General features: G+C 42.8%; 1 protein-coding gene across 1 annotated transcript; it reads left to right on the forward strand.

Moving 5' to 3' along the window:
* The first annotated feature begins 2,399 nt into the window (after positions 1-2,399).
* LOC133560297 (endophilin-A1-like) lies at positions 2,400-18,735 on the forward strand. The gene is made up of 8 exons (XM_061912666.1): positions 2,400-2,617; positions 10,385-10,453; positions 10,512-10,728; positions 10,796-10,929; positions 14,906-15,064; positions 15,139-15,242; positions 15,315-15,445; positions 15,594-18,735. Exons 1-8 carry the CDS (start codon positions 2,573-2,575, stop codon positions 15,788-15,790), a joined length of 1,056 nt encoding a protein of 351 aa, XP_061768650.1. The 5' UTR covers positions 2,400-2,572; the 3' UTR covers positions 15,791-18,735.
* Positions 18,736-24,428: the final 5,693 nt, after the last annotated feature.

Genomic DNA, 24,428 nt, shown 5'->3' on the forward strand with positions numbered 1-24,428 from the left:
GTTTGTTTACATGTATAACTTTCTCTGACTTTCTAAGACATGTTTTATGCCACTTCTTTTTCTGGCTCATTTTGTCCACCAAACTTTTAACGTTGTGCATGAATGCACAAAGGTGAGTTTTGTTGATGTTATTGACTTGAGTAGAGTCCTTATCAAACATATTTGGTCACTGCAAGCTAATCGATGCTAACATGCTACTGAGGCTAACTGTCAAACTTGGACTTGGATTTGTTTTGTTTCTTCAACGCAGAGGGAATTTGGAACGAGCCAGGCTTTAATTAAGGTACATGTTTAATTTATTAATAAACAAACAAACTACAAAAAGGCAAACAAAGGGCACTCACATGGAGGTACAAACACTTGGCTATGAAAAACACAAAGACTAGCATAAATGCTGCAAACTACAAACATGAAAAGAAAACACTTGCACTGTGGCATGAAAAAAACAAAACTAACACAATGGCATGACTATAGACAAGAAACAAAAACGTGCACTGTGGCATAAATAACAACAACTTACGTGGCACGAGCAGAAGGGAAACTACGCATGGCATGGCATGGAGGAATATGTGGGAAAAGTGAAGTGGCCAGGACGAAGACGGAAAACGATTGGCTTAAATAATGACTATGATGATGATTACTAACAGGTGTGAGGCTGAGGACCAGGGCGTGACTTGGATACAAGGTGGAAACTAATCAGTAGCCATGGTGACAAAGAAAACAAGGAAGTGCAAAACAGGAGACAAGTTTCCAAAAAACAATATGACCAAAACAAAACATGATCCAAAGGCGTGACACTAGCTATATGTACATTTTGCATCATTATGCCTCATTTTTAGGTATATCTGAGGTAATTTAGTTTCCTTAAAGTCCTTTTAAAGGCCTACTGAAACCCACTACTACCCACCACGCAGTCTGATAGTTTATATATCAATGATGAAATATTGCAACACATGCCAATATGGCCTTTTTAATTTACTAAATTACAAGTTTAATTTTCCCTGGAAGTTTCGTCTTCGAAACGTCGTGTAATGATGACGTGTACGCAAGACGTCATGAGTTTTTAGGAAGTATGAGCGCTGTGCACACAAACAGCTTTAAGTTGTCTGCTTTAACGGCATAATTATACAGTATTTTGGACATCTGTAATGGTGAATCTTTTGCAATTTGTTCTATTAATATTGGAGAAGTCACAGTAGAAAGATGGAGTTGGGAAGCTTTAGCCTTTAGACACACAAACACACGATGATTCCTTGTTTAAAATTCCTGGAGGTGAAATTTTCCTATGGATCAGAGCGCGGTCAAGCCAACATGGATCCCGACCACATGTCAACCAGCAGGTTTCGGTGAGAAATTTGTGTTTAAAAAGTCAGTTCTTACCGGAGAAAAGCTGAGCTTGTGCCGTCCATAGCTGCCGTCGACTCCCCTGAGACACTGCGCGTCAAGACACCCGAGGTACTATTTAACTCACTAAAACAATAGCAACACAATAGAAAGATAAGGGATTTCCCAAAATTAACCTGGTAAATGTGTCTAAAAACATCGGATTCCGTCCCAATGCAATCTCGTTTTGTTTTTTTGTTTTTTTTTTCTAGTCCGTCGCTATCAATATCCTCAAACACATATCTTTCATCCTCGTTCAAATTAATGGGGAAATTGTCTTTTTCTCGGTCCGAATAGCACTTATTGTTGGAGGCTCCCATTAAAAACAATGTGAATATGTGAGGAGCCATCAACATGTGACGTCATCGTCTGCGACTTCCGGTAGAGGCAGGGCTTTTCTCTTAGCACCGGAAGTTGCGAACTTTATCGTGGATGTTCTCTACTAAATTCTTTCAGCAAAAAAATGGCAATATCGCGAAATGATCAAGTATGACACATAGAATGGACCTGCTATCCCTATTTAAATAAGAAAATCTCATTTCGGTAGGCCTTTAATTCAATTAATATCTCATGACACACTATCTGTATGTAATATGACTTTTAATTTTTTGCGGCTCCAGACATATTTGTTTTTGTATTTTGCTCTCTCTACATTTTGGGTTACCGACCCTGCGTTAGGGGTAAAATGATATGAAGCGCCTCGTCATGCAATCCTTTACATTTGACATGCGCAGTTGCAGAGGAGCTGTCTGTGGTGCTGAAAACACTTCCATTCTCGTCACGTGACCTGAGTGTCGAATAATGTCTGGAATAATAACGCAGATGGAGCCGGGGGAGGGTGGGCTTGGTGGGGAGGCTTGCTTGGGCGTCACATTAAAAAAAAAAAGTCCTCAAAGATCGTTTGTACCATAAAGATGGATGCTCCGCACAGCTAAAAGAGAGCTTGTCACGTGGCCGCGTGGGCGTTTCTTGAATAGTGTACCCAGCGTGGGTAGCAGGTGGCTGGTCCCACTATTAGACGATCTTTGACCGCGCTCCTCCTCCCCGCTCCCTTGTCTTGTCCGTCGACAGGAAACGAGCAGCTGGCTTCGCGTCTGTAATCGTCGGCTGCCGCCAAGCGGACAATAAATCGACTATATCTTGGGAGCATCCTTTTGACCAGGTCAGAGTCCGTCGAGGAGCCGAGGGGATGTCCGTCGCGGGATTGAAGAAGCAGTTCCACAAGGCCACGCAGGTAAGACGTACGTGCATCCTTGGCAACAGCGAGACGTAAACACGACACGGGAAGCTGCTTGCGGGGCGTTGTACGCGACACGTGTCGCTCCACTCTACACTAAATAAGACGCACACTCGCGTCTCACTCACGCACGACCGGAGAAGTGCACGACTCTTACAAAATGCGGTTGGACGAAGAGGATGCTGACTTCAGGACGAATGGGATGTAAGATTACGTAACAAGGAGGCCTTTGAGAAGCTGCCTATGATTGGCTGATTATGCACACAAGAGGGAATTCCCTCCATCATTCCCTGTCTCCTCTCCTCCTTTCCTTCCATATTCTCATCACCTCCTTATTCCCTCCCAGCATCCCAATTGTGTTCTCGTTTCCTCAACCGACTCCCTACTTTTCTATTTCTGCTCCAAACTTTGAGCCTAGAAGAATGTTCAAAGCCTACCTTTTGGAGTGTCTTTGAACGCATCCCAGCCGTGAGAGCACAACCTGGACACACAGAGCCTGACCTCCAAGGTTTTGTCTCCAACGGAATACTTATGTCCGTACACCTCAATAAGTATGATGTACAGTAGGGCTGCGAATCTTTGGGTGTCCCACGATTCGATTCAATATCGATTCCCGGGGTCGCGATTCGATAATATATCAATTTTTTTTCGATTCAACGCGATTCCCGATTCAAAAACGATATTTTTTTCAATTCAAAACGATTCTGTATTCATTCAATACATAGGATTTCAGCAGGATCCACCCCATTTTGCTGACATGCTAGCAGAATAGTATTTTTTTTTTCAAAAAGCTTTTATAATCGTAAAGGACAATGTTTTATCAACTGATTGCAATAATGTAAATTTGTATCAACTATTAAACGAACCAAAAATATGACTTATTTTATCTTTGTGAAAATATTGGACACAGTGTGTTGTCAAGCTTATGAGATGCGATGCAAGTGTAAGCCACTGTGACACTATTGTTCTTTTTTTTTTTTTTTATAAATGTCTAATGATAATTTCAATGAGGGATTTTTAATCACTGTTTTGCTGAAATTATAACTAATATTGATACTGTTGTTGATAATATTCATTTTTGTTTCACTACTTTTGGTTTGTTCTGTGTCGTGTTTGTGTTTCCTCAATTGCTCTTTTTATTGCAGTTCTGAGTGTTGCTGGGTCAGGTTTGGTTTTGGAATTGGTTTGCATTGTTATGGTATTGCTGTGTAGTGGTTTGTTCGAATATTTTTCCCCCACCCCTAATGTACAGTATCGTACTGTCCCAACTACATGGCTGTCGGGGAGCACTCTTTGAAAAATGACGATTGCAACGTTTACCCGTTTCTTATTCTCTCCTGTTTTAATTGTGAATTGCATTTTGCTAAACTTAAAAAGCCAAGTGTAGTAGTGTATTGTCTTCCAGTCCACTGTTTTTCCAACCTTTTCTGAGCCCAGGCACATTTTTTTCAATTGAAAAAGTCCTGAGGCACACCACCAGTAGAAAACATTAAAAAATGAAACTCAGTAGCCAATATTGACAATAAAAAGTTGTTCTCGCAATTGTTGGCTATGAAGTCAAACCATTACCAAGCATGCATCACTATAGCTCTTGTCTCAAAGTAGGTGTACTGTCACGACCTGTCACATCACGCCGTAAATTATTTGGAGTTTTTTTGTGTTTTCCTGTGTGTACTGTTTCAGTTCTTGTCTTGTGCTCCTATTTCGGTGGCTTTTCTTCTTTTGCTGGTATTTTCTTGTAGCAGTTTAATGTCTTCCTTGAGCAATATTCCCCGCATCTACTTTGTTTTAGCAATCGAGATATTTAAGTTGTTGCTATCTTTTTTGTGTAGACATTGTTGTTTGTCATGTCATGTACGGATGTACTTTGTGGACGCCGTCTGCTCCACATGCTGTAAGTCTTTGCTGTTGTCCAGCATTCTGTTTTTGTTTACTTTTACAGCCAGTTAAGTTTTAGTTTTGTTCTGCGTAGCCTTCCCTAAGTTTCAATGCCTTTTCTTAGCCTTGGTTGTCTTTATTTTATTTTTGTTTTAGTTAATTTTTTTTATTTTCAAGTGTTAGATACTTTTTTACCAACATGCTGCCTCCCGCATATTGTGATCACGACAAACCATGATCCCGACATCTACAAAGCAATTAGCTACCTGCTGCCACCTTCTGATATGCAAGAGTCTTACGCGGTTACTTTGCTAAACTCTAGACAGCACAGACACTCAACAATGGCACATTTGTGGATTATAATTACTGGTTTGCACAAAATATTTTTAACCCAAGTAAGTGAAATTACATAATCTCCCACGGCACACCAGACTGTATCTCACGGCACACTAGTGTGACGCGGCACAGTGGTTGAAAAATACTGTTCCAGTCTAATTGGCCCGACATTAACAGTTGATAGCAGATCTAAAAGTGGGGCAAATTCCTGCACGTGCGCCCTCGTGTTCAAACAGGCGAGTGGCGAGGCCTATCAGCATGGCCGCCATCCGACAGCAAATGAGACACCTCGGTCGTCCGACTGAATTAAACATGAGCCTGAGTCACAAGGAGGACTTTATTTCTTGTCTCCATTACTGTAATTCTGTCTGTTACCGTGGTTACCATCTTTACAATAAATGGCAACTATAAGGATAGGTTTTTGTCTTGATAGAATGGAACATCTTGAAAGGTACCTCCCCCGGCAATGGTCACAAGATGGTGTTGCCACGACAACCATGCACACGTGCACGGACAGCACAAACGTGACGTACACACAAACACATACTGTGGATGCCTCACTTAATAATTGATCACCCTGGAGGGCAACAAACGTGTGTGTTTGGTGCCAAGCCTCAATAGTGGGCAGAACATTGGACCTGTGGTTTTGATGTCACTTTACTGACGACAATGGAATGTTTTCACACACACATACAGTACAGTCTTTTATTGCTCCCATCCATCATACTGTGCAGAACACTACAGGACCTTGTCCATGTTGTCTTTCTGGCATAGTGATTGTCTCTCGATCAGTCATTGATCCGCTATTGGCATGCCCTTTTGATTGCCCATATTGGCGGGAAAAAGGTCAATGTGTCTTATTTGACTTCATGTTGTCATGTAATTATGTCAACCACGCGGTGTGTGCCTTTTCATACTTGCATTGAGCATTTTGAGTGCATACAGTGGGGCACAAAAGTATTTAGTCAGCCACCGATTGTGCAAGTTCCCCTACTTAAAATGATGACAGAGGTCTGTAATTTTCATCATAGGTACTAGAGATGCGCGGATAGGCAATTATATCATCCACCCGCCGTCCACCCGAACCAACATTTTATCAGAACCGCAACCGCCCGCCGCCCGCCACCCGCCTGCTGAAATTCTTCAGAGGTCGGCCACCTTTACCACTCAAAGAGCTATTTAAACCCGTTTCACAAAGTAATGAAGACAATTGGAGCCGCTAACGTTCTCGCGAATATCCAATTGGCGTTCATCCTGACGACAAGAATATGGACGTGCTGTGAAGCCATTGCTTTTGACACCTTCAACAACATGTACAAACCAATTGTTAGTCCGACAACATGTTGTGTGCAGCTTCCGTAATCACACGTACAAGATTGAAAGGCATAATGGGTGATACAGAGTACACTGATGGTTGTGATATAAACAACTTTAATACTTACTAATATGCGCCACGCTGTGAAGCCACCCCAAACAAGATTGACAAACACATTTCAGGAGAACATCCTCACAGTAACACAACAAATACCCAGAATCCTTTGTATCCGTGACAATTCCTGAATACATTATACACCCCGGCACCCTCAACCCCGCCCACTTTACCGACGCACGGGCTGGGGCGGGGGGTTTGCTGGTAGCGGGGTGTATAAAATAGTCAGGAATTGTCATGGATACAAAGGATTCTGGGTATTTGTTGTGTTGCATTTATGTTGTGTTACTGTGAGGATGTTCTCCCGAAATGTGTTCGTCAATCTTGTTTGGTTCGGCTTCACAGCGTGGCGCATATAACTAAGAGTGTTAAAATTGTTTATATCACAACCATTAGTGTACTCTGTGTCACCCAGTATGCCTTTCAGTCGTGTGCATGTTGCTGCGGAAGCCACACACAACATGATGCTGGACTGACGAGCAAATCGTACCTGCTGTAGAAGGCGACAAAGTCTATGGCTTTATAGCACGCCCTAATACTTATTATCTGAGCGACTGCTGGCAGTCATTCTACAGAATGTTAGCGTCTCCTATTGTCTTCTTCGCTTTGTGACACGGGTCTTAAATGGCTCTTTGAATGGCAAAGGATACCGATCCCAGAACCATGTTTATCAAATATTTCCGGATGGTTCAACCGCCACCCGCCCGAATCTAATTAAAATCTATTTTTTCGTCATGTCACCCACCCGTCCCGCTGTTTATCCGCGAACTTTGCGGATGAGACCGCAAACCGCGCATCTCTAATAGGTACACTTCAACTGTGAGAGACAGAATGTAAAAAAAAAAAACAAGAATTCACATCGTAAGAATTTTAAAGAATTTATTTGTAAATTATGGTGGAAAATAAGTATTTGGTCAACGATTGAAAGCTCTCACTGATGGAAGGAGGTTTTGGCTCAAAATCTCACGATACATGGCCCCATTCATTCTTTCCTTAACACGGATCTATCGTCCTGTCCCCTTAGCAGAAAAACAGCCCCAAAGCATGATGTTTCCACCCCCATGCTTCACAGTAGGTCTGGTGTTCTTGGGATGCAACTCAGTATTCTTCTTCCTCCAAACACGGCGAGTTGAATTTATACCAAAATGGATACATGGATGATACAGCAGAGGATTGGGAGAATGTCATGTGGTCAGATGAAACCAAAATAGAACTTTTTGGTATAAACTCAACTCTCTGTGTTTGGAGGAAGAAGAATACTGAGTTGCATCCCAAGAACACCACACCTACTGTGAAGCATGGGGTTGGAAAAATCATGCTTTGGGGCTGTTTTTCTGCTAAGGGGACAGAACAATTGATCCGTGTTAAGGAAAGAATGAATGGGGCCATGTATCATAAGATTTTGAGCCAAAACGTCCTTCCATCAGTGAGAGCTTTGAATGGTTGACCGAATACTTATTTTCCACCATAATTTACAAATAAATTCTTTGAAATTCCTACAATGTGAATTCCTGGATTTTATTTTTTCACATTCTGTCTCTCACAGTTGAAGTGTACCTATGATGAAAATTACAAACCTCTGTCATCATTTTAAGTGGGAGAACTTGCACAATCGGTGGCTGACTAAATACTTTTTTGCCCCACTGTAAGTGTGTACAGCAAACGCCGTGCACTGTCATCATTCCCTGGATGTAACGCTCAAAGCTAATTTGAATGGTTGCAATTCACAACAAAAAACAAGAGACGAAGACGAGGAAGCGGTTACATTTGATATTGTCGTGTGCAACAACACTAATGGATTTGGGACAGCACTACACTGTCAAACTGTGTAATCTAAGGAAGCAAACACACAGTTAAGAGTTATGATGCAACGATTGAAGAGTTTTACTGTTAACCGTGATTAAAATGTCATGGTTATTTAATTGCAAAAGCCTCCCTACACCGTGTGTGTTTCTGTCCTCCTCAATCGCTATAAACAGACATTATGCTGCTGTTATTTTCAGCACAACCTGCGCAGAATGTAAACAAAGTTACACCTATCGAAAGACACGCTAATATGCTACACATGTTTTTCACAATACAAAGGTCCTGAGTAGTCCGGAGTTCAATCCCAGGCTCTGGATTTTTCTGTGTGGAGTTTGCATGTTTTCCCCTTGACTGCGTGGGTTTCTCTCCGGGTACTCCGGCTTCCTCCCACTTCCAAAGACATGCAACTGGGGATAGGTTCATTGGCAACACTAAATGGTCCCTAGTGTGTGAATGTGAGTGTGAATGTTGTCTGTCTATCTGTGTTGGCCCTGTGATGAGATGGCGACTTGTCCAGGGTGTTGCCCGCTTTCCGCCCAAATGCAGCTGGGAACCCAAAAAGAGACAAGTGGTAAAAAATGGATGCATGGATAGCTTAAATATGGCAGCCGAACAAAGCAGCAAACGTTCACCCCCCCCCCCCCCCCCCACCCCCGACTATTTCCAACAGTAATTAATATCACAACAAACGCTCGAAAGGATTTAATTAATTAAATTAATTAAATAATTAAAGTATTTATAAATGGTTGATTTATACTAGCTAGTAAGGTAAAGTGTTGTACCTGACAAGTTTTGGCTACCTTGCTTCTGCAGCCTTCATCAGAGGTGTCATGTGTTGACAAAACATGTCAGGTACAGCACTTTACCTTACTAGCCTTTATAAATAAAGCATTTATAAATACACGTCAGTAGGCTAAATGGACTTCAACAAATTAATTAAAGTACCAATGATTGTCACACACACACTAGGTGTGGTGAAATGTCCTCTGCATTAGACCCATCCCCTTGATCACCCCCTGGGAAGTGAGGAGAGCAGTGGGCAGCAGCGGTGCCACGCCCGGGAATACTTTATGGTGATTTAACCCCCAATTCCAACCCTTGATGCTGAGTACCAAGCAGGGAGGCAATGGGTCCCGTTTTTTTTATAGTCTTTGGTATGACTCGGCCAGGGTTTGAACTCACAGCCTACCGATCTCAGGGCGGACACTCTAACCACTAGGCCACTGAGAGGGTTTATATGGGATGTCATACGTTTTGTGTTGTGAAATTAATCAATGCATAACAATTGTGATATATGTGGAACTGTGATCATTACTCAGACTACAATAAAAGTCAAATTCACCTGTATTGTAAATTTTTCAACGTATGTTGAAAAATGGAAAACATGTTTCACTCTGAACCACGGTGTGAGTTAATTGGGTACAAAAATAAATAAAAAATTCAGATATATTAAATGTACATGATAATGTACAAAAGTGTGCATTTTGGAATAAAAAACACAGTATCAGCAGCAACAACAAATGTTCATGGACTTAAATGATAAATGGGTTGTACCTGTATAGCGCTTTTCTACCTTCAAGGTACTCAAAGCGTTTTTGACACTACTTCCACAATTACCTATTCACACACTGATGGAGGGAGCTGCCATGCAAGGCGCCAACCAGCACCCATCAGTAGCAAGGGTGAAGTCCCTTGCTCAGGACACAACGGACGTGACGAGGTTGGTACTAGGTGGGGATTGAACCAGAGACCCTCGTGTTGCGCACGGCCACTCTTCCACTGCGCCACAACTTGAGTTTTGTACAATGAATGCTTATTGTCTATCTGTGTTGGCCCGGGGTATGAGGTGGTGACTTGTCCAGGGTGTAGTGCCTGCTGTCTGGATAGGCTCCAGCCTATTTCAAGAAGTAACATTTTAAATTTTGGCAAGTGGTAAATAATTTACAGTGTACATTGAAAATACAAAATATGTACAGTCAAAATCTATAATTGTTACATCCCTCGTACACAGTGTACTCAGCTATGAAAGTGGAAGTGCGCAAATTAAAACACAGCCATTGTGTGGGAAGGTTCCTGAGTGGACATGAGAAAGTGTCGTCATTGCGTCATCTTGGACGTTCATGTTGGGGATGAGGAGCGACACAGCCGGTAATAACTTCGAACAAACAGTTCATCTTATGTAATGTTCATGCCGGACTAGAAGAGGGTCTGAGGGGTCTGTCTCCATGGCAACCAGATCCTAATTCGTCTTGTGATTCACCGCGATTGTCCCGCTTCCCTGGACCCTCACCTCTCTTTTTCTTCCTCCTCTGCAGAAAGTCAGCGAGAAGGTGGGCGGCGCCGAAGGCACCAAGCTCGACGATGACTTCAAGGAAATGGAGAAGGTAAGTGTGCCGGTGATACGCGTGTCCACGGGAAAGGAGTCTTACACTGTCCTTGCAGAAGGTGGACATCACAAGCAGAGCGGTTCTGGATATCATGACCAGGACTACGGAGTACCTGCAGCCCAATCCAGCATCCAGAGCCAAGCTAAGCATGATCAACACCATGTCCAAAATACGCGGACAAGAAAAGGGACCCGGATACCCTCAGGCTGAGTCTGTCCTGGGAGACGCTATGTTGAAGTTTGGACGAGAGCTGGGGGAGGAGTCCAGCTTTGGTAAGATGGACTTAACTTACCGAAGGAACATCTCACCTGCTCCTCTTCTTCGTCATCTAAATCACAGGCCTGGCGCTCATGGACGCTGGGGAATCGATGAAAGAGCTGGGCGAGGTGAAGGACGCTCTCGACATGGAAGTCAAACAGAACTTTATTGACCCGCTGCAGAACCTCCACGACAAAGACCTGAAAGAGATCCAGGTGAGTCAACCCTGTGGTTAGAGTGTCCGCCCTGAGATCGGTAGGTCGTGAGTTCAAACCCCGGCCGAGTCATACCAAAGACTATAAAAATGAGACCCATTACCTCCCTGCCTGCCACTCAGCATCAAGGGTTGGAATTGGGGGTTAAAGGCCTACTGAAATTAGATTTTCTTATTGAAACGGGGATAGCAGGTCCATTCTATGTGTCATACTTGATCATTTCGCGATATTGCCATATTTTTGCTGAAAGGATTTAGTAGAGAACATCGACGATAAAGTTTGCAACTTTAGGTCGCTAATAAAAAAGCCTTGCCTTTGCCGGAAGTAGCAGACGATGTGCGCGTGACGTCACTGGTTGTACGGCTCCTCACAGCTAGAGCTATTCGGACAGAGTAAGCGACAATTTCCCCATTAATTTTTTTTTTCTCTTTTTTTTTTTTCCTGTCCAGCTTCTCAGGCAAATCATATAGTTGATGTTGATGCCCATATCGGCTGTTCAGATTTACTTTACAAAAGAGAAGTGTAGGATACTTCTCTTGTTGCCTTATTTGAATTTGACTTTATTAAATGTATTTACATTATCATTTGGTGCAGCCGGGCCGGAGCAGGAGGGGATAAAAAGAGAGAAAAAAAAAGAAGACCAAGGGGGAAATTGTGGGGATAAGAGGGGGATTAGACAGAGAGACAAAAACAACAACAGCAAATACAACAATAACAACAACACCAGCACATACAATATGTACAAATATGATCGTAGAATTGATAGCAAATTAGCAGTTAGCGAAATAAATAATAATATAGTAATGACAATGAGCATTTTTACACTAAAACTGGAGCAATACAAATGCCAATAGAAAAAGCGCTATTGATCATGAACAAAACCAATTGTTTACCTCTGTTATCAACAATACAGTTGTTCTAATGCAACAATACGTATACATAATGATGGCTAGAAAGATAATTTAAAAAATATATATAAATGAAAAAAAAAAAAAAGGAATACCGAAAGATGAAAGGGAGGAGAGAGAGGCAACCTATATTGATATTGTAGATTGTTATCGTAACAATGGGTTAAGCTTTGTCAATATGCCATGTATCACCCAGTTTACCCTAGGGCAACAACGTTGATATATGTTTGATGAAACATGATTATGTGCATGAGTGTATGTATGTACAGTATATGTACTTGTATATGAACAGAATGTGTATATGAATGTTTGTACAGTGAATGTATATGTACAGTATGTGTATGTTTATACCGTGAATGTGCGTGTAGATCAGGGGTGTCAAAGTCAAATACAGAGTGGGACAAAATTTAAAACTGAACGAAGCCGCGGGCCAAGGTTGAACAAATTAATCCTTTGATAGGGACCCAAACAAGTTTTGGATTGAATATTGACCAAGCAAGGCTTATATAACTTTACAGTGACCTGCAAAATCGAGTTTTAAATAATAATAAAAAATATCAATGGCATATCAAATAAAATAAAAATACAAATTGAATGCCTCTTTTCGGCGGCGGGTTTGAGTTGGGTCGGGGTTTGGTGGTAGCAGGGGTGTATATTGTAGCATCCCGGAAGAGTTAGTGTTGCAAGGGATTTTGGGTATTTGTTTGGTTGCGTTTGTTGTGTTACGGTGCGGATGTTCTCCCGAAATGTGTTTGTCATTTTTGTTTGCTGTGGGTTCACAGTGTGGCGTATATTTGTAACAGTGTTAAAGTTGTTTATACGGCCACCCTCAGTGTGACCTGTATGGCTGTTGACCAAGTATGCCTTGCATACACGTGTGTGTGTATGAGCCGCATATATTATGTGAGTGGGCCGTGACGCTGTTTGTATAGAGGAAAAGCGGACGTGGCGACATGTAGAGAACGCCAAAGGCAGTGCTTTTATGGCCCGCCCCCAATATTATTGTCCGGGTGGAAATCGGGAGAAATTCGAGAGGGGCACTGAACTTCAGGAGTCTCCCGGGAAAATCGGGAGGGTTGACGGGTATGAGTATTAGTGGTGAATGCGGTGTTACAGCGGCGGGCCAGCTCTAATGTTAATTTGATATTGCCTCAAGGGCCAAATTAAATTACACGGGCCAGAGTTTGACACCCATGGTGTAGATCAGGGGTGCCCATTACGTCGAGCAATAAAAATGAGCAATCATCAATCATACCGAGACTTCACTTTCATCAGTTGTTTGACATTCTCGGCACCCGAGGATCTTGTGAGATGACGCTGGCTGCTGCGAGCTCATATTTAAGAAAAAAATCAGGGCGGACGCAGAGAAACACATTTTATTTCTAGAGACTCCGTACCTACTGTCAAAACTCTAAAGACCGACTGCACAGTTCCTGTCTTCACCATAAAAGACCTGTTTCATCCTGCCTGTGCTAACAAAATAAGAGTCTCAGAAAGCTAGCGTGCACATGCTAGCAAGCTACGGAGTTTGATGCCAATGTATTTCTCCCCCGCCCTCAGCGACCGCTTTCTCACTTGCTTGCCCACCCGCACACTCACTGACGTCACTCACCTGCTGCCAGACATTAAAGGGCCACACACATATGCTACTCTCATAACAAAGTGTTTAAAAACGAGTATGCAAGTTGGACAAATGAGATGCCAAATCCAACCACTTTCATGTGGTATTGGACAGAAAGGAGGACTTTTTTTTTCCTCCATTTGAAAATGCGGACGTTATCAGCACCACTGTCTAATTCCAATCAATGCAAGTCATCAGAATCAAATACACCAACTTATATTCTTGTCTTCATGAAAGAAAGGAATCTATGTGTGTTAAACATGCTTGTATTATCATTAAACACCATTAACTTGTTAACAAAAATGTCTCTTTCATAAATAAATATAAATTATAAATAGGAATGAGGTAGATCTCCTCGACTTGGTCAATTGAAAAGTAGCTCGCCTGCAGAAAAAGTGTGAGCGCCCCTGGTGTAGATGGACGGACTTGGAGTATGTAGGTATGTAATGTATTTCCCCATTAATTTGAGCGAGTATGAAAGATTTGTAGATGAGGTAATTTAGAGTGAAGGACTAGAAAAAAAAAAAAAAGGCGATTGCAGTGAGAGCGATTCAGATGTTATTAGACACATTTCCTAGTATAATTCCGGAAAATCCCTTATCTGTCTATTGTGTTGCTAGTGTTTTAGTGAGTTAAACAGTACCTCAAAGTCGGAGGGGTGTGGCTACGGGTGTTTTGACGCCAGAGTCTCTGAGAGAAGTCACGGCAGCTGCAGGAGGTCGCTGGCTCCGCTGATCTCCGGTAAGAGGTGACTTATTTCCACAATTTTCTCACCAAAACCTGCCGGTTGACATGTAGTCGGATCCATGTTCGCTTGACCGCTCTGATCCATAGTAAAGCTTCACCTCCGGGAATTTTAAACAAGGAAACACTGTGTGTTCGTGTGGCTAAAGGCTAATAGCTTCCCACCTCTATCTTTGTACTTTGACTTCTCCATTATTAATTGAACAAATTGCAAAAGATTCAGCAAAAAAGATGTAAAAAATACTGTGTAATTGCGCGATGAAAAGAGACTACTTTTAGCCACAAGTGGTGCTGGGCTAATATGTCCCCTCCAACCAATAACGTCACAAACACGCGTCATCATTCCGCGACGTTTTCAACAGGAAACTCCGCGGGAAATTAAAAATTGTAATTTAGTAAACTAAACCGGCCGTATTGGCATCTGTTGCAATGTTAATATATATAAACTATCAGACTGTGTGGTCGGTAGTAGTGGGTTTCAGTAGGCCTTTAAATCACCAGAAATGATTCCCGAGCGCAGCCACTGCTGCTGCACAATGCTCCCCTCACCTCCCGGGGGGTGGAACAAGGGAATGGGTCAAATCCAGAGGTTTATTTCACCACACCTAGTGTGTGTGTGACTATCATTGGTACTGTAACTTTAACTTTAAGGGTGTCGAGGTGAAGGCGACAAGACACTTTTTGACGCTCTCTTCATCCTCAGCACCACCTGAAGAAGATGGAAGGACGCCGCCTCGACTTTGACTACAAGAAGAAGCGACAGGGGAAGGTGCAGGACGACGAGATTAAACAAGCGCTGGAGAAGTTTGACGAGAGCAAAGAGATCGCCGAGCAGAGCATGTTCAACCTTCTGGAAAGCGATGTAAGACGTCTCAGCTGCGAGGGGGGCATCGTCTTGTTTGGGTTGCTATGGTAACGCTGGCTCGCGTGTTGTAGATCGAGCAGGTGAGCCAAGTGGCGGCGCTGGTCCATGCCCAGCTGGAGTACCACAGCCGCACCACTCAGATCCTTCAGCAGCTCTCCAGCAAGATGGAGGACAGGTATGCCAGCAGCAACGACGCGGACGGGATTTCGTCGTCAGTGTCGCTTTAAAAAAAAAGTCTCCTCTTCAGGATAAAGGAAGTGTCCAGCAAACCCAGGAAGGAGTTTGTTCCCAAACCTCGCATGACTTTGGAGCTACTGCCCCCGAGCGAGAATCACAACGGCGGTCTTCATTCTGCAAAATCCCCTGGAAGATCACCAGGTAGGAGGAGGGAGGAGCTCGCTTTTGGGCACGCCCATGCAAGCCTCTACAGTGTGTGTGTGTGTGTGTGTGTGTGTGTGTGTGTGTGTGTGTGTGTGTGTGTGCGTGTGCGTTTGTGCGCGCGTGCGTGTGCACGTGTGCATCTCAGCCCCGCTGGATCAGCCGTGTTGCCGGGCGCTCTACGACTTTGAACCGGAGAACGAAGGCGAGCTGGGTTTCAAAGAAGGCGACGTCATCACACTGACCAATCAGATCGACGACAATTGGTACGAAGGAATGATCCACGGCCACTCGGGCTTCTTCCCCATCAACTACGTAGACATACTGGTGCCGCTCCCGCATTAAGGCCCGCCGCCGCTGCCCAGCACGACCTTTGCCGAGGTCCACGAATCCCCGCCTCCTCCTTATTCTTCTGTGCTTTGTGCGACTGCGTGACGTCATGATTGGCGGCCGCCTGCCGGCTGCAGGACTCGAGTTGGAAGAAGAGAGGTGAGCGTGTCCGCATGAGACCGCGTGAGGATCTCCACGCCGCCACGGGGCGCTGTGGCATAAATGTGCGTGCCGTCTTCCTTGCGTCTTCAGCATTGCTCTCTCCTTTTCTTCTTCCACGCCACGTTTGCATGAGGCGGCCTTTTCGCATCATGGGGGGGCGGGGTCTTCTCATGACAACGCCGACGTCAGTGGTTTTTTTTGTCGAGCGTCTGCTTGTTGGCGTGTCTTTCTTGTGGCTGTTGCATGCAAGGCTGTGTGAAGGAGGCGGACATTACTTCTTGCATCACAAAAGGTCGCTGTGTTATCAGACCGCCAAAGGGGCGGCTGTGTGTGAGGTGAATCATTTTTTAGTAGACGCTAAAGTATTCAATGTTGTCAGGCACGTGTAACCAAGTGTGCTTCTAGACCATTGGTGTCCAAGGTGTGGCCTGGGGCAAAAAGTAAAATTTAAAAAAACAACAGCAGCAACAAAAGTGGAAAAAATTAGGTCCTGGGTTGTCCAAAGTGCAGCTTGTTTTCAATTGGTCCAGCCCCATTATACAATTTCACAAAAAAACAACAAAAGTTGAAACTCAGCAAAAAAGCTTAATGTTATGATAAAAAGTTAAAATGTTTACAATGAACAGAAAAAGCACTTTCGATGGAAATTGCGTGCGAATGCTGAAAAGTTGAAGCTAAACTGAAATGCGAAGAGGTAGCACGCTAGACAGAAAAGTTATATACTTTGTTACCTGACCCTAACTGCATACTTATATAACTTTGAGGTGTATACTTGCAAGAATAGCAAAACAAGCTAACATGCTAACAGTAAACGTGTGTCAAGTACCAACATATATGATTCCGAGGTGTATTAAAGTTAAAGTTAAAGTACCAATAATTGTCACACACACACACTAGGAGTAGTGAAATTTGTCCTCTACATTTGACCCATCCCCTTGTTCACCCCCTGGGAGGTGAGGGGAGCAGTGGGTACCAGCGGTGCCGCGCCCGGGAATCATTTTTGGTGATTTAACCCCCAATTCCAATCCTTGATGCTGAGTGCCAAGCCGGGAGGTAATGGGTCCCATTTTTATAGTCTTTGGTATGACTCGGCCAGTGTTTGATTGATTGATTGAGACTTTTATTAGTAGATTGCACAGTACAGTACATATTCCATACAATTGACCACTAAATTGTAACACCTGAATAAGTTTTTCAACTTGTTTAAGTTGGGGTCCATGTTATTCAATTCATGGTAAACTCACAACCTACCGATCTCAGGGCGGACACTCGAACCCTTAGGCCACTGAGTAGGTACCTACATAAATAACTGAAAATGACAGCATGCTACTGTTAGCATGTTAACTTTACCATGCCAGCAATTGATTAACATGAGCACGGTGCATTATGACTCTGGAATGGTTTGAATCAGTTGGTGAATGTGGAAATTGGGACGTTTGAAATTGTATTTATTATTTTTGAATGGGAAAAATGTCCCAGAAAATTTGGAATTTCAGACAATAAAGAATTTTTTTTTTAACTATAGAAAAAATGGTCATGCGCATGACATGAATGAACTGAACATTGTGAAAGTGGCATGGTTTGAATCAGATGGAAAATGTTGGAAGAAAAGACAGACAAAATTAGGGTGGAATAATGCTTTTCAGCATTCACACTATAAGGTAACCACTTTGTTAGATACAACACAGAACTGTTTTGTATTTGCTGCTGCATTTGGCCTTTTATTTTTTGACAAAATGAGAATTCTTAAAATGGCTCCTCACACCTTCTGGATTTTTTTTGTAAACCGCCCTTGATGGAGATAGTTCGGACACTCCCTGCCTGCACTATGCTAGCAGTCCTCCAGATGAACAGCGTTCAAAGTGTATAAAGTGTTTACCATGCAAACAAACAAACAGTATGTGTCCACTCCAGTGGTCTCGGTATTAAATGTGCGTTAGCATGGCTAAAGCTAACGGCTAATGCTAGTTGGCTACCTGTTAGCCACTCACCATGCTGTTCACACTAACACTAAAAAGTGTCAAGGATGTACCAGTCAAATGCTTGTTTTCATCATTACTTTCCTCCCGAGTCGACATTGTGAAGTGTAACTTGTGGACAGGAATCTTCAAATGTGTTGTCAGCTCAACAAGTGAGCTAACATTATGACGAGCCTGAATCTCGCACAGCTGCTATCTATATGGATATCAATGAGTATTGATCACAAAGGCAATAAAATATAGCTTACAATGAGCTCTTTAGCACCCTAAGACGTCGCCGTCGTTTCTCGGTTCTGTTGAGTTGGTTGGTGTTGTGGTCTTCGGAGGTCACTGCCAGGTTTGTTTGCCCCACCTGATGTCGTCTCCATCGGCACTTACACTCCCAAGTAAATTTCCTCATCGTATGTTTTATTTTTTTTTCCCACCTGGATGGAGGCATGTTTTCTGGCCTCCATGAGGGACCTGTGCAGCCTCGGTCAGACCCTGGTAAGAATAATAGCCTACTTGAGTCAGTAACAGGACCTTTCTTTGACCTCCAGCTGCTCCATAATACAGTTTGCCTTGTATAAAATGGCCTCATCAATCTGCCTGCTTTTTCTGCCGAGCTACGTTGTTGTTTATAATTGTAATGATCACCGATTTATTCCTGTGTCTTATTTATTTATGAGCAGCTGTGGTGGAGGGGGCGTGGTCCAAGCGAGCTGTTGCTCCCCTCTTATGGGATGATGGTAATGATGACAATGTGTATGTATATACCTGTTGTGAAGGTGACCAGCAATGTACTGACAATAAAAGATTCACACGACACAAATCGCTATGATTGTCAGAAAAAGAAGTTTCAAAAATACAACCTTTAAAATAACATGCACATATGTCACATTTGAAACCATGCCTTAATTTTTTTAACAAAAAATAGAAACCTATTTGTTATGTAATTGAGGTGTAATTACCTTTCTAGGTGCCGTGGATCCCTGGTTTTCTTCTTCTTTTCTACATTTTGGTATCTTCCGCGAGTTATGTAGTTACCTAAAGCCTTTATCGACTATGTGTGTGTGTGTGTGTGTGTGTGTGTGTGTGTGTGTGTGTGCGTGTTGCCAAAAGTATTTGGCCACCCATCCAAATGATCAGAATCTGGTGTCCTAATCACTTGGCCCAGGCACAGGTGTATAAAATCAAGCACTTAGGCATGGAGACTTTTTCTACAAACATTTGTGAAAGAATGGGCTGCTCTCAGGAGCTCAGTGATTTCCAGCATGGAACTTTCATAGGATGCCACCTGCGCAACAAATCCAGTGGAGAAATTTCCTCGCTCCTAAATATTCCAAAGTCGACTGTCGGCTTTATTATAAGAAAATGGAAGAGTTTGGGAACAACAGCAACTCAGCCATGAAGTGGTTGGCCACGAAAACTGACAGAGAGGGGTCAGCGGGTGCTGAAGCGTATAGTGCAAAGAGTTTGACGATTTTCGGCATAGTCACAGTTGCTACAGAGCTCCAAACTTCATGTGACATTCCAATTAGACCACGTACAGTACGCAGAGAGCTTCATGGAATGGGTTTCCATGGCCGATCAGTGATAGCTATGCCATACATCACCAAGTCCAACGCAACGCGTCGGATGCAGTGGTGTAAAGCACGTCGCCACTTGGACTAGAGCAGTGGAGACGCTTTCTCTGGAGTGATAAATTACGCTTTACCATCCGGCAATCTGGTGGACGAGTCTGGGTTTGGAGGTTGCATTTCATGGAAGCTGCATTTTTACCCAATCATGGCACCCACCTGTTCCCAATTAGCCTGTTCACCTGTGGGATTTTCCAAAATACGTGTTTGATGAGCAGTCTTCAACTTGCTCAGTCTTTTTGCCACTTGTGCCAGCTTTTTTGAAACGTGTTGCAGGCATCAAATTCCAAATTGTGCCAGCTTTTTTGAAACATGTTGCAGGCATCAAATTCCAAATGAGATAGTATTTGCATAAAATAACAGTTTTCTGACACCACATTGACAAAGATAAGACCTTCTGTAGGAAAGTTCTGTGGTCAAATGAAACAACAATTTTGCTGTTTGGCCACAATACCTATACAGTAGATATGTTTGGAGGAGAAAAGATGAGGCATTTAATCCCAGGAACACCACCCTACCGTCAAGCATGGTGGTGGTAGGTAGTATTATGCTTCGGGCCTGTTTTGCTGCCAATGGAACTGGTGCTTTAAATTGGTCAATGAAAAAGGAGGATTACCTCCAAATTCTTCAAGACAACCTAAAATCATCAGCCCGGAGTTTAGGTCATGGGCGCAGTTGGGTGTTCCAACAGGACAATGACCCCAAACACACGTCAAAAGTGTTAAAGGAATGGCTAAATCAGACGAGAATTAAGGTTTTAGAATGCCCTTCCCAAAGTCCTGACTTAAACATGTGGAGAATGCTGAGGAAATAAGTCATGTAAGGAAACCAACACATTTAGCTGAACTGCACCAATTTTGTAAAAAAAAGTGGTAAAAAAAAAATTCAACCAGAAGCTTACCAAAAGCTTGTGGATGGCTACCAAAAGCGCCTTATTACAGTTAAACTTGACAAGGGACGTGTAACCAAATATTACCATTGACTTATGTATACTTTTGACCCAGCAAATTCGGTCGCATTTTCAGTAGAGCCATAATAACTTCATAAAAGAACCAAACTTTATGAATGTTTTTTGTGACCATCAAATATGTGCTCCAATCACTCTATCACAAAAAAATGACAGTTGTAGAAATTATTGAAAACTCAAGACAGCCATGCCATTATGTTCTTTACAAGTATATGTAAACTTTTGATCGTGACTGTATATATACACGTACAACATACTATTCGGGGTCTTTCTGTGTGGAGTTTGCATGTTCTCCCCGTGGCTCCGTGGGATTTCTCCAGGTACTCTGGCTTCCTCACACTTCCAAAGACATGCACCTGGGGATAGGTTGATTGGCAACACTAAATGGTCCCTAGTGTGTGAATGTGAGTGTGAATGTTGTCTGTCCATCTGTGTTGGGCCTACGATGAGGTGGCAACTTGTCCAGGGTGTTCCCCGCCTTCCACCCAAATGCAGCTCGGATAGGTTTCAGCAGCCCCCGCAACTCCAATAGGGACAAGCGGTAGAAAATGGATGGATGGATGAGCATTCCTTAAAGACATTCTGGTACAGAAAGTGACCAGAATGCCATTTTTGCCATTTGTTTACAACAGAATGGAATGCTGGGCATTCCGACTATTTTGGTATTAGTCAATCCACAGCGATAGTTCTGCCACACAATACCTCAATGCCAACGAGGGAAAATTACTCTGCGATGATTGGCATTGGCTTTGACAGAAGGATTGCTTGTTTGCATCAAAACAGTTATTTTTCTCACTACAATTGGGAGTAACCATCCTTGCCCAGGCACACCCTCCTGTTTTTTTGGAGTATAAATATTTGGGGTCTGGGCACCAGCCGCTAGACTAAATCTGAGCAATCTAAGTCTATGAGCACGAACTGATGAAGACTACTCGGATGAAAGGCGAAACTTCTTCCAAGACAAACCAAAAAGTCCAGTTGCGATGAATTGAATGCCCTGAGATTGCAATGAGAGATTACGATGACACCAATCATTTTATTTTGGTTGGTAAAAAAAAGTATCGCATAAACTTAGTCATTGTGAAAAAATAAAAAATTTTAAGCAAATGTATTCGGTGAAACCACTAATGGTAACATCCATCCATCCATCCATTTGCTACTGCTTGTCCCTTTTGGGGTCGCGGGGGATTGCTGGAGCCTATCTCAGCTGCATTCGGGCGGAAGGCAAGGCACACCCTGGACAAGTTGCCATCTCATCACAGGGCCAACACAGATAGACAACATTCACACGCACATTCACACACTAGGGCCAATTTAGTGTTGCCAATCAACTTATCCCCAGGTACTTGCCTTTGGAGGTGGGACTAAGCCGGAGTACCCGGATGGAACCCACACAGTCACAGGGAGAACATGCAAACTCCACAAAGAAAGATCCCGAGCCCGGGATTGAACCCAGGACTACTCAGGACCTTCGTATTGTGAGGCAGATGCACTAACCCCTGTTTCACCGTGCTGCCTAATGGTAACAAAATATAGCTAATGTGTACTTGTCTTATTTTTTGGTTTGAAAAAATGTAACTTTGAAAAAGTTGCATACAGCCCATTTAAGGAACCACATGTGTTTCTTACCTAATATAAAATAACACATACATGGTGTTTTGGCATTAAAATGTGTTTAAACAATATATACAGCAGTGAATATGCAACAATGTGAGAAAATTCTGACATTTAAGGACAGTGGTGTCTAACTCGTTTTAGCTCAGAGGCCGCAATACAGGGACGTGCACATGATCATAGAGGGGCAGGGGCTCAAAGTCAGAAAAGGGCAGGAAATTGTTTTTTGGTCCTTTACACAATATGGAAATGTATGTAAAATATAATTTGCTAATAGGAAGCTAACTACTTAGCTGTGTGTCCTTTGTAGGTAAAAGTGATTGACGTTTCTTTTGTGTCAACAAATTATTGTCATAATGAGTTAATTCACATTATCAGAGGCTTGGAAGACATGAAAAGCAACAAAACACTGGTTTATTATTAGGCTATTTATTGTCAAAGATAAGCACTTTAATATTAAACATTGGACAGTGCAACCTGAACTTCGAAAAAAAAAAAAAAAATACCCAAATGGATAAAACTTCAATGTGAAAATCTGTCCTTCTTCCCTTAACTTGATGAAAACACCATCAAGTTGTAACTTATGGTCTTTCTCACTTAATGCTCAGACTAAACAATTGAAACGCAATACAACTTTATATCTAAACAACTACTGTGAGAGAAATGTGATCCGCAGTAAACAGAGTGCATTTTATTTTGAAAAATAACCCGGTGTTTTATTTTGTACACTACTTCCTCTCCCGCACGATCCGCTCTGCTCTGTGCGGAATTGATGTGCCGTGCTCAATTGATGCGCCGTGCTCCGACGTCCGGCAAAAACAGAAGCTGACACATTGAATAATATAATAATACAGCGTTTTCTGAAATATTACCCATATTAGATGCTGAATAAGTGGACGGCGACTAGGCCATAACTCACAGGTTCAAGTTGCTCCACTGTCACGTCTCCTCAGGCAGCAGTTGGCTCTCTATCCTCTCTCTCACTCACTCACTCACTCGCCCTCTCTCTCTCTCTCTCTCTGGCAGAAGCGCAGGCTCAAACAACCCGGTATTACAAGAAAACGTGGAGTTTTTGTACCGCTATTTTTTGTTTTGTTTTTTTACATCCCTAACAGGAATTTATGAATGTTGTTTAAAGACAGAAAAAAAAACACACACACAGGCAGAGGGCACTTTTTAAGACGAGGCAAAAAAGGGCAGGGGCTCAAGCACCCATAGGGCCCCATGTGTGCACGTGCCAGCCGCAATAAGGAATATCTGTGCGCACGTGGTCCGAACTATTAAAATCATGGCATGAAAACTAAAAAAATAAAGACAACTTCAGATTGTTTTATTTGTCTTACTTAGGCCAAAAATAGAAAAACACATTCTGAAAATATTACAATAAAAATGTAGAAAAAAATACCGGCAGCGGTAAAGTTTGGATCCATGAAGGAAAGAAGAAAGTGAATGAATGTTAGTGACTGAATACATTTACATGTGCATGAAAATGTGTTTTCTTTTGTATTACTATTTTTTTTTTAATAAATTAAGTAACGTTTATGACAACCTTTTTCCAAAACACGATATAGAATGTGAGCTATAACAGGATAATGGATACATTTATCTTTTTTTTTTTTTTTTTTAAACACTTACACAAAAGTGAATCCCTAATAATTTACAGTGGGATCCCATTTTATGACTTGATGGGGTCCCTTGGACCCATTTTGAAAATTCCTAACGCCAACACCGATGGAGTATTGGTGCGTGCAAAACATCAGCAGGCGGCTGTCGCCTCCGGGCCAGTTCTTATGCTAATCAAATATTATCCCGGGGGCCATAGATAATTAATTCGCGGGCCGGTTTAGGCCTGCGGACCGTGACTTTGACAGCACTGGTTTAGGACGCATCTAACGGCTGACCTACTTGTCCACACTAAACCGTAACGTCTCACCAGGATTAAGTTAGACCAGCCCTGGGCAAATTAAGGCCCGGGGGCCACATGCGGCCCGTTAAGGTTTTTAATTTGGCCCGCCGGACATTCTCAAATAATTTTTTTAAATCTTTAAGATGGAAAGTGTAGCTGCCATTATGATGTGCAGTGATGCTTTCTAATGACCGTAAGTCTTCAACTATGGAATCTGCGCTTTTGGATGATATACCAGTTACTATGGTAATTTAATTAGTTACTATGGTAATCTCATTGGTGACTACCACCCGAACGCCTCCCTAAAGAGGTGTTTAGGGCACGTATGACCGGCAGGAGGCCATGGGGAAGACCCAGGACACGTTGGGAAGACTATCTCTCCCGGCTGGCCTGGGAACACCTCGGG

The sequence above is a fragment of the Nerophis ophidion genome, linkage group LG10 (genome assembly GCF_033978795.1).
Source record: "Nerophis ophidion isolate RoL-2023_Sa linkage group LG10, RoL_Noph_v1.0, whole genome shotgun sequence".
NCBI lineage: Eukaryota > Metazoa > Chordata > Actinopteri > Syngnathiformes > Syngnathidae > Nerophis > Nerophis ophidion.

What these genes read in the sequence shown, in the direction of transcription:
- LOC133560297 (XM_061912666.1), top strand. Translation starts at nt 2,573, where the DNA reads ATGTCCGTCGCGGGATTGAAGAAGCAGTTCCACAAGGCCACGCAG. An exon ending in ACTTCAAGGAAATGGAGAAG is followed by an intron (nt 10,454 to 10,511) that starts GTAAGTGTGCCG and finishes CTGTCCTTGCAG; the next exon opens with AAGGTGGACATCACAAGCAG. An exon ending in AAGACCTGAAAGAGATCCAG is followed by an intron (nt 10,930 to 14,905) that starts GTGAGTCAACCC and finishes CTTCATCCTCAG; the next exon opens with CACCACCTGAAGAAGATGGA.